Source organism: Gigantopelta aegis, chromosome 12 (assembly GCF_016097555.1).
Source record: "Gigantopelta aegis isolate Gae_Host chromosome 12, Gae_host_genome, whole genome shotgun sequence".
Classification (NCBI taxonomy): domain Eukaryota; kingdom Metazoa; phylum Mollusca; class Gastropoda; order Neomphalida; family Peltospiridae; genus Gigantopelta; species Gigantopelta aegis.
The window spans coordinates 48,810,896-48,821,822 of record NC_054710.1 but is presented as its reverse complement, the minus strand read 5'-3'; the positions used below and the strand labels follow the sequence as shown (position 1 = coordinate 48,821,822).

The window sequence follows — 10,927 nt, the reverse complement described above, 5'->3', positions numbered from 1 at the left end:
CAAGGAAACAGGTTACTTGGCCAGTTATGGATTATCATTCATCGTAATAACAGCAAATGTCTTCACTAGAGGGGAATCACACATAGTACCATCAGTGATAATAACAGGAGCCAGAGTCTAAAATAAAGAACAGCAATGATCTTCACTAGAGGAAAGTTTCACCCAGTATAATCAGTGGTAGTAACTGGAGTCAGAGTCTAAGGTAAAGAAGAGCAATGGTATTCACTAGAGGAAAGTTACTCCCAGTACCATCAGTGGTAATGACTGGAGTCAGTCTAAACTAAAGAACACAAATGGTTTTCACTAGAGGAGAGTTCAAACCCAGTATCATCAGTGGTAGTAACTGGAGTCAGAATCCAAAATAAATAGCAGCAATGGCCTTAACTAGAGGAGAGTTACACCCAGTACCATCAGTGGTAATAACTGGACTCAGTCTAAAATAAAGAAAAACAATGGCCAGTCATGGATTTATCATTCATCGTAAGAACAGCAATGGTCTTCACTAGAGGAGAATCACACCCAGTATGATCAGTGGTAATAACTGAAGTCAGAAAAAGGTTACATCCACATTTTGACGCATGGCTTGTTAGAAATGGATACCAATGCTAACTAAGGTCTGTACATGGTATGATTTAAGGTGAAGGTAGATGCAGTTTATGACAGGTATGTACAAGTATTTACAATAATTTAAAAATAATAAAATAAAATGGAAAGTTATTAATGCTAATACACATGATGATGTAATATGATTAAATAAGGATATTCTTGTAATAACCACACTCTACCTTTTCACTTCTAAAAACCGTCCAACGCCCACCCCTAAATATTTGTAAAATAATGTATTTATTACAGTATGGATTTGCAAAATGAACTTTCCAATGGGGGAGGAGGAAATATGCATACCAGTTCAAAAACCTTGCTCAAGTATTACTTTAAAGCCGGCTATTTTAATTATGTGATCCAGTCAACTGAATTTAATTACAAAACTTATTTTTATTTCACAGTATATTATATAGAGTCAGCATTTTCAAACTTTAATTTGTAAGACAGAATACGTTTTCAGTTCATGAATGGGATTTCCACACCACTCCTAAATAAACATAGCAAGTTGCAAACAACGTTATATCTAATGGCGGGTGGTTATCTGAACAGAGGTATGACAGCCAAAAGTGGTGTTCCTAATCGGAGGAGGAATTTGGAAAGAAAGAAAAGAAGGCAAAACTTAGAAAATGGGATATATATTAATATGTTGTTGGTTGTTAAGGGCGGACGTCAAAATTTAATAATGTCAAAAATATGGATTGCGAAATTAGGCGATATGTTTTAGAATTGTGTAGCGATCTCTGAAACCTGCATAGCGATTCTTGACGCGATACTGAACAAAATGTTCTCCAGGGTCAAGTGGCAACTACCGTACTACCAGCTAATTTTGTTTTATTGATATTATATGTCCTGACTATCTCACAGGTGAAAATTACCTGTGGGAGAACATGCTGCTCAAATGACCGTTTTAGTACATATTTCATACAGCACAGCAAAATGATGTGGACGTTCCAAACAAAAGCATAACATTTCGCCCACAAGTTACCCATTTCCAAAATGGTCTACTTTTAATAGGAACCACATGCCCGAGATACATTATGGTGTTAATTTAGATGTGCAAGATGACCGTCATATAAAAAACCCCATATAAATCAGTGTTCTCGCTGGGTGAAAATTAAAGGAAGGCGGCTGCGCGGCACTACACGCTTCAACCCCCCCCCCCCCCAAAAAAAAAAGCCCAACAAAAAACAACTAATAGTGTCAATATTTCATCACCTTTACCACCTACAATCGCAATGTTTTGGTCTTACATGACATATTTAGGAATACAATTATATAATTCAAAATATTACTAGATAGATTCTAATAAAACGAAATATAGAGAAACACTATTGAGAAAAGCAAACGTCTATTGAGCGTCACCAGCCTCTCACTTAAGAATTTTGTATTTTAGATTAGTTTTAATAAGGTAAGAAAGAAAAGGTTTTATTTAACGACATAATGGCGTTTTACATATGGCTAATAACCACAGAGATAATTAAAGAAGGAAAGAAGGAAATGATTTATTTAATGACACATTCAACACATTTAATTACGGTTATATGGCATCAGACATATGTTAATGACCACACAGATATTGAGAGAGGAAACCCGCTGTCGCCACTTCATGGGCTACTCTTTCCGATTAGCAGCAAGGGATCTTTTATATACCATCCCACAGACAGGATAGCACATACCACGGCCTTTGATATTCCAGTCGTGATGCACTGGCTGGAACGAGAAATAGCCCAATGGGCACACTGACGGGGATCGATCCGAAACTGACCGTGCATCAAGCGAGTGCTTTACCACTGGGCTACGTCCCGCCCTAGATAATTAAAGAAGAAACCTGCTGCCGTCAGTCCATGGACTGCTCTTTCGGATAGGAAATCAACTAAGTCAGGAGAACGTATTTGAAATAAGAAAATATACTGTGTTCACACCAATATTAACAATTGTAATATGTAGAAGATGGTTTTTGAGAGAGAGAGGGAGAGAGAGAGAGAGAGAGAGAGAGAGAGAGAGAGAGAGAGAGAGAGAGAGAGAGAGAGAGAGAGAGAGAGAGAGAGAGAGAGAGAGAGAGAGAGAGAGAGAGAGAGAGAGAGAGAGTGAGTGAGTGAGTGAGAGAGAGAGAGAGAGAGAGAGAGAGAGAGAGAGAGAGAGAGAGAGAGAGAGAGAGAGAGAGAGAGAGAGAGAGAGAGACAAGTAAACGCTTGGTTACCATATGCCATTGTGTGTTCGTTGACTTTGTGGAAATATCTACCCCCTATTTTAATATTATTTTAATAAAGATTTCTAGACATCTGAAAATAATATATATATTTTTAAAGTGATCCCGTAAAGTGTGATTACATTTCTCTGGACATTCTTTTTATTTATTCATCAAATGAATCTATCACATTAATTTTTGAATTACACTAGTTTGACACCCACTAGCCGATGTATTTTTCGTGCTGGGGTGTCGTTAGACATGCATTCATTCATTAATTCTGTCACATTGATATCACCAGCTGATTAGAAAGTGGCGCACAAGTTAGTAGTTTGTTTTTTGTAAAGGCAGTGTATATGCTACTTGGCGCACAAGATAAATTATTTTAATGATGAACACTAGCACGTAATTTGTTTTTATAAGCGGTGGTATCCCTCAACAATTAAAAGTTTCTAATATTTTATAAAAAAAAACTGCTGAATAAACAAATGACAAAAATAAAAATCAAACAGTTACGACCAACTAAATCTGCATCTGAGGACAGAATATCAAACGAAAGTTAGTGAACACAAGAGACAGAATGACTGTTCTTATCACGTGAGAAATGTGGTGCCAAATAAGTGTTTTTGTAGTGGAATATTGACCAAACGATACAAAAAAGTGTTTTCATTACTTAAATAAAGTATAACTTTAATTGTTTGTATGGGACACAATAGAGACTGTTAAAAACGTGTTAAATTACGTTACAAAAACTTACTAGACTGTCACCATACACACCTACATGTACATATAGATGTTCACTAGTGGGTACTAAAATATAGAGTAGAGTAAATCTTACCTGACTGTCACCAAAAATATCTACATGTATATCATCACCAGGGGGTAATAAAATATAAAGTAGAGTAAATCTTATGTTACTGTCACCAAAAATATCTACATGTATATCATCACCAGGTGGGTAATAAAATATATAGAGAAAATCTTACCTGACTGTCACCAAAAATATCTACATGTATATCATCACTTGGGGGATAATAAAATATAAAGTAGAGAAAATCTTACGTTACTGTCACCAAAAAATACCTACATGTAGATCATCACCAGGGGGTAATAAAATATAAAGTAGAGTAAATCTTACGTTACTGTCACCGAAAATACTTACATGTAGATCATCACCAGGTGGGTAATAAAATATATAGAGTAAATCTTACCTGACTGTCACCAAAAAATACCTACATGTAGATCATCACCAGGTGGTTAATACAATATAAAGTAGAGTAAATCTTACATTACTGTCACCAAAAATACCTACATGTAGATCATCACCAGCTGGTTAATAAAATATAAAGTATAGTGAAACTTACGTGACTGTCACCAAAACTACCGACATGTTGATGTTCACAAGGAGGGTAATAAAATATAAAGTAGAGTAACACTCAGTTGACTGTCACCAAACACATGTGCATGTAGATGCCCAGTAGGTGTGTGTGTGTCTGTTGGGGGGGGGGGGGGGGGGGGGGGGGGGGGGGGGGGTAATAAAATATAAAGTATAGTAACACTCACCTGACTGTCACCAAACACCCAGGACACATTCACACTTGGAATTGCAGAATCAATGACGGTGCTGACGTTAAAATCTTACTTAGAGTTAATCTGTTCCTGTGTCGGAAGGGCATTCGTAACATTGATGGAAGAGGTGGTCACAATAGCTGAAAACATAGTACAAGAAAATTAATTAACACGCAATTAATAGTGCCATCTAACTCGGACAATGTAAAATGTTAAATAAACAGTCATTATGGTATGTCCGAACGATATTGTCTAGTAAACAGCTGGTTCGGTCTAGTCATAAGTATTTCTGAGTAGCCCGACTGGTCGTGTTGATCATTTATGAGCGGTGAATTAATTTGCCATCCAGTGATCCTACAAACATAAATATTTGACATTAAACTATCGACACGGAAATCCTAGGTTCTATAATTAGACGTGATGCAGTGGGCAGTGAATAACAGAACAATCCCGACTGGTGCTAACCGCTGACGGATATGATATGTAGAGGGCGCCATTCGTCACAACTTGGTCGATTCCGTTGATACCGGAATCGACAGAGGTTTGTCGAATATAGTGTGTATTTGCTAAATTTAGTGCGCATAGATCTATGTCGTAAATACTATCAGCAAAAACAGTATTATTGTTTCTGCTTGATACTTTTGGTACATTGTTTTTTTGTCCAATAAATCAAATAAGGTAATAAAAATGCAAAATATAAATAGTGTACGTTCTTTGAATAAATATTTTTCGGGTTTTTCAAACATACGACAATCGATTTCGTTTTCGAATTATTTACATGTGGTTACGGTCGTATTCGAGCAGACAAAAAATGGACCTGTTTAAATACGGGTTTTCATCTGACAAAGACGCATCTGAAACTGACTTGTCCAAGAAAAGAAAGAGTAAGGCAGAATCTAAAGCAAATATGAAAAAGAAAAGCAAAAACGACAGTTCTGCAAAAAATGGAAAGACGAATTCTCGTGGCTTGACTACGATGAAGAAAGCGATACAATGTTCTGCATCCCATGTAGAAAATATGAAATTGTCGGGAGATTTGTCGAGGGTACAAATAATTTTAGAATTGATGCAATAAAATGCTACTCTGAATCCACGTCACATATAAAAAATAAACAAAATTTTGACATCAAACAAGTTTTCACAACACATACTGGCACAATTGTTTCAGAATGTTCATCCTTGGAGTGCGACTCTGGTCCTAGTGGGGTTCAAGCTTGTCAGCCTGCTGTAATTGGTCCTATGGATGTTGCTATTCGAAGGCTCAATGAAGATCAAAGGAATCAGTTAACTGCTTGCTTTAATACTGCATATTTTATTGCTAAGGAGGAGTTGCCATTTACCTTGTATCCCAGTTTACTGTCACTTCAAGAGAAAAATGGTGTTATTTTACCAAACAGTTACTGTACTGACCAAACCTGTAGACGTTTTATGGAATACATTTATAATGACATGCAAAATGAATCAATGGCCTTGGTTAAAAATGCCAATGTGTTATCAATCATGTTTGACGGTGCTACAGATGTTTCTGTCAGTGAAAATGAAACAGTTTATGCCAGGGTTGTTGAGCAAGGTGTCCCACACAATGTATTTGTGAAAATACATGCAGTGGAGCATGCACATGCAGAGGGTATTCTGGGTGCATTTGAAACAGCCATGGACAGTGTAGATCCTGGTTGGGACTGGAAACAAAAGCTTATAACAACAGGATCAGATGGTGCCAGTGTGAACTTGGGGAAAAGACACAGTGTGGCTAAGTTGCTCAAAGACCAGGTACCTCACTTGTTTGCCATGCATTGTGTTAGCCACAGACTTGAACTTGGGGCCATAGATGCAATGAAGCAAAGAGATGGTAAAATGTTTCAAGATCTCAAGTCTGTACTAATGAATTTACATAAACACTATCACTACAGTACCAAAGCACTGAGAGAACTACAATTGTTGTCTGAGGCCATGAATGACCAGATAGCCAAACCTGTCAATCTGTCTGGAACAAGGTGGATGCCACATCTAAGCCGATGTCTTGATGTCCTCTTGAGTAAGTACTCTACATTCGTGGCACATTTTGAAAACACACTTGAGGGGAAGTCACGGACTGTTCAAGCCAGAGCACAACTTATTCTTAGACATCTGAAGGACTATAATCTTTTGAACTACATGCACTTCTTGAAGGATGTATTAGCAATACTGAGTGAGTTGTCCCTGCAGTTTCAGAAGGATAGCTGTGGGTTACCTGAAGCAACTGAGGCCCTGGAGACTGCATGTTTAAGACTCTCAGCTCTACACCTGCGACTGGGTGTTAACTTGCAGAATTTTCTGGACACTGTCACCGAAAACCATATGTTTAAGAATGTTCAACTCCATGCCCCAACGTTGTCACAGGAACAGTTCAAAACTAAGCAAGATGCTCTGATTGACTTGGATATCGACCACATTAGTAGCAGAGTTGGTGACAAGAGTTTCTATCCAGTCAATCTTCCAGAAACCAGGGCCGTACCCTGACCAAAATCCATAGGGGGACACTAAATTTTATAAATAATTTTTAACATACTATAAAGATTAAATCTTGACCTTTTCAGGGCCGTACCCTGATCAAAATCCTAGTTGGGGGGGGGGGGGGGGTCACTACTTTTTATATATAAAACAAATTGTGACTTGTCCAAGAACGCGGAACCTTTTAGAAGTCCGGGGCATGATTTCCTGACATGAATTACAAAATTGACCAATTTCCAACAATAAATTTAAACAACTTCAATGATTATTTGGCAGAGTATTGTAACCCGATTTTTAAAAATTATTATTATTTAAAGGACTCGCAAAGTTAGCCATTTTCAAACGGTGACTTTAGTTATCTTGTAGGATTTTATAATGCAAGAAGGGTTTAGATGAGTTGGGACATGACGTTGTTGGATCTGAATTACTATATTATTTTGGAGGGCATTATTAAATTTAGGACGGCACTTGGGTGGGTCAAGTCTAAGATGTTTTCTTAAAGCTGCACTCTTAAGCTAAACAGACTTACTGTGACAACAATCCGTCAAGCTAAACAGACAAGTTTTTTGTTTTTTTCGAAGTCTAAATAGACAAGTGGCAGTATGACGTCATGAATTCAAATTCCAAAGTTATATTCAATTTCTAATAGCATGATATAGGAATCGTTTTTTTCTTCTCCAAATAATTGCAGGTTTGTTTGATTTGTATAGTAAATGTAGGACATTCCTGAAGAATCTGATGTGTAGGTCATTCCTGTAAGATATGTCAGGTAGATACAGCTCTTGTTTCGCAATGCCACATATTGAGTTTGTGGTATAGGTGACATTGAAGCACATTGTGTTTTTATTGCAGTTCAGTATTGTACATTTGTTACAGCTGTAGTACATTAATTTAATGAGCTAATTGTCTCCAGTTACATTTTGTAGAGTATATCTGTTCTGGGCAAGGAATGTATGATGTGTTCCGATGGCAAAGAAGCATAGCTAGTCCACTAAGGCGATCATGGGCCATACTTGCTCTGGTCCACAATTTCAAGCGCCTTAGTGCTGAAAATGATCTTTCACATGCCACACTGCCAACAGGAGTAGTGAGGAATATCACCAGAATTCGGTGAATTGCTGGGAAATACACTTTGTTGCAGGCTGCCAAAGTGGTACAACCATCCGCTGGTCTGGACTCTACTGGAGTATGTTGGAACAAGTGTTTCCACTTCTCTACTTCAACTTGAAGATACTCTCCCCGTTTCTGAAATTTTGAATAGTATTCATTTATTTTGGCCATGCATGTTGGTGTAAGATGTTCCAAATTCACGGGTATGAGTGCTTCAGCAGCCATTAGGTTACTATGCTGGTCGGAAAACCTGGAGTCGAGATATTGAAGAAGATGATCAATAAACGGATAAAATACGTTCACCCTGAAGTAATCTTTGGCACTTTGTGAAATGATCTGTGGCGTTGAATTTGTGTGGTCCTTGGCTTGACTATAGTCACATCAATTTCACTGCCGATGGACTCGATTCGTTCATAAAGTTTATCCCATGTTGATTCACAGCGTGCCTTAGCCACAGTTTCTTTGGACAAGTGCATGTCACGATAGGCTGAGCCTAGATCACAGTTGACAGCTTGTAGACTTTTGGTCACGGACGCGAAATAGCTCAAGATGAACTGAGCCACTACAAGTGAGACAAGAAACTGTGGATCGGTTAGCAGTCGAGCATAAGATCCCGCATCTCTTTTTGAGTCTCCAATACTGGCTTCTTGAATCTTTTCAAGTGTTTCCAAAACCGTCTTGTACTTTGAAAGAAGAGCCGAGAGAGTATCAATCCTTGCAGTCCAACGAGTTGAGCAAAACTTTGGAACACATTTTTTGTTTACTCCTCTTTTAAGTGCCGTGTTCGACATGTCAAATTCTTCATCATGGTCAGCTTGCTCAATAAGAAAATCACCCAGTTCATGAGAGTCGCTTGAGCTTTTAATCAAGGCCTTCCTCTTAGCACTACCGCCTAAAAACCATGTCAGTTTCTCGACGTTATCAAATAGATTCTGGATTTCTGGAACTTGTTTACAACCTTTAGCAATTACCAAAGCCAAAACATGTGATCGGCAATGAACGTATGTAGCGTTTGGAAACTGTTGTTGAATTTTAGCCTGCACCCCATTCTTGCAAGAGCTCATCACTGAAGCCCCGTCATATCCTTGCCCTACTAAATCATCCATGCATAGTCCCCAACCTGTAACGCTGTTCACTAATGTATCCGCTATGGTTTGTGCATCCATTTTTTCAATAGCCTGAAAACCAAGGAACTCCTCGTGAATTGTGTTGTCCTTGACGAACCGAATGCACAGACTTACTTGCTCACAAGCAGTACAATCTTGCATTTCATCTGCTAGTATGCTCCAGTATTGGGGAATTGAATTAATTATTTTATCTCTGATTTTCTTTTCAATTATCAAAATTATTTCATTTTGTATTTTGGGCGAAGTATATTTTGCAACTTTGTTCGCTTGCATAAGGTGTTCTGACAAATCTTTGTCGAATTTTGCTTTCCAGTCGGTGAAGAAAGCAAAGTTCCCATCTTCTCTTTGTTCATCCTTACACCAATTTCCTCTTAACGAAATTCCTCTCTGTCCCAATGAAATAATTATGTCAATTATAGACAGAATCCCTCTCTTGGTTCGTATCTGGTCTATTTTCGTGGCTTTATCCATTTTGGCGTAGATATCAGTACCCACATTCTGCCTCGAATATAGGAAATTATGTACCTTTTCACTGGCAGATACATGATCGACAGACTTCGCATGCTTGTCCAGATAGCTGTCTTTCACTCCAACCGCTTTCTTCCAGTTTTTATAGCCGTTCTTTACAAATGGCAAGTCAGCCACAGTCCCGAAACACAAACAATATGAGCAGAAGGCGGCATCATTTTTCAAACTATATCTAAGCCATGGTCGATTATGTTCCCATGAAATGTTATACTTTCTACATGAAGTGACGGGGAAGCTAAACGTTTCACTGGGGGTAAATTTTGCGTCATCAGATAAAAACACAGCTTTGATGTCTTCGTCAGAGCGATTTTCAACTCTGTAATCTGCAGGGTCATGTAAATGGATTTGCATGGAACTAACCAAAACAGCATTGCAGGTGTCTGCATTGGAAGTGGACAATTCCAGGTTAGATATCTGGCAAACCTTGTCTGAACTTGTGGCAGTTAGCTCCTGTGAACTGAAAGAAACATGGAAGCTTATTACATTTTGGACAAGTCCTTCAAAATTTAGGCTTAGAACGACGTCATAATGCACATTGGCTCAATGAAAGGAGTCGTCCATATAGTAGGCCTACGTACACAGATAGCAGGAGGGGACCAGTCCAATGCATACAAAGTGCGTAATGGAGGGTGGGGTGGGTGGGGGCAGCAAATATTCGTTCTTATGCAAACAAAAACAGTTACTAAGTGCATTTTACTACATGTCTTTGCATTTAATTTTTTCATGCGTGTTGGATATCTCGTGCCTCATTTGAAAATTACGAGTGTTCACTGCAAAACGAGATCAGCGCCATTTGCAGTTGTGAAACGAAATTTCAAATATATTATTGTCAATGTATTTCATTGTTATTGGATGCGTATGCATACAGAGGGTTGTACCAAGCAAATAATAAAGTTCACAATCATGTGTCGTCGACTTCAATCAAAGCGCTCATGAACGTTAGGGACCGTCTCAAAATTTCATCACTTCTCTCTAACCGAATAACCCGCGGAAGGGGAGAGAGGGGAGGAGGGGGGGGGGGGGGGGGGGGGGGAGGGGTAAAACGCCCATGCAAATAAAAAGTCGAAAAAGGAAGTGTCCAAAAGTTCGTTTTTTTTTTTTTACTGTTTTTTTTTTAATTTATTATTTATTTATAAAGTGAAATTCTAAACCTGTTTTTCTATCTTTTAATATATTTTACTAATGCAAAATACAAGTAAAACTGCTGTTTTAATAAACTCGTGTGTGTTTTCAATCAACGAATAACGTCCACTGTCAACATACATTGCTCACATTTTGACGCCATTTTCCTATATATTAGTTCTGGAAGCGG

General features: G+C 38.2%; 2 protein-coding genes across 2 annotated transcripts; one reads left to right on the top strand and one right to left on the bottom strand.

Annotated features, from left to right (window-relative positions):
- Positions 1-5,860: 5,860 nt before the first annotated feature.
- Positions 5,861-6,859, top strand: LOC121386124 (zinc finger protein 862-like). The gene has a single exon (XM_041516924.1). It carries the CDS (start codon positions 5,861-5,863, stop codon positions 6,857-6,859), a length of 999 nt encoding a protein of 332 aa, XP_041372858.1.
- A 1,400-nt stretch (positions 6,860-8,259) lies between these two features.
- LOC121386123 (zinc finger MYM-type protein 1-like) lies at positions 8,260-9,228 on the bottom strand. Its single transcript, XM_041516923.1, has one exon. The coding sequence runs from the start codon at positions 9,226-9,228 to the stop codon at positions 8,260-8,262; it is 969 nt and encodes a 322-aa protein (XP_041372857.1).
- Positions 9,229-10,927: the final 1,699 nt, after the last annotated feature.

Bases quoted from the DNA above. Each gene is read 5' to 3' on its own strand.
- LOC121386124 (XM_041516924.1), top strand. From the start codon at position 5,861: ATGTTTGACGGTGCTACAGATGTTTCTGTCAGTGAAAATGAAACAGTT.
- LOC121386123 (XM_041516923.1), bottom strand. From the start codon at position 9,228: ATGCAAGATTGTACTGCTTGTGAGCAAGTAAGTCTGTGCATTCGGTTC.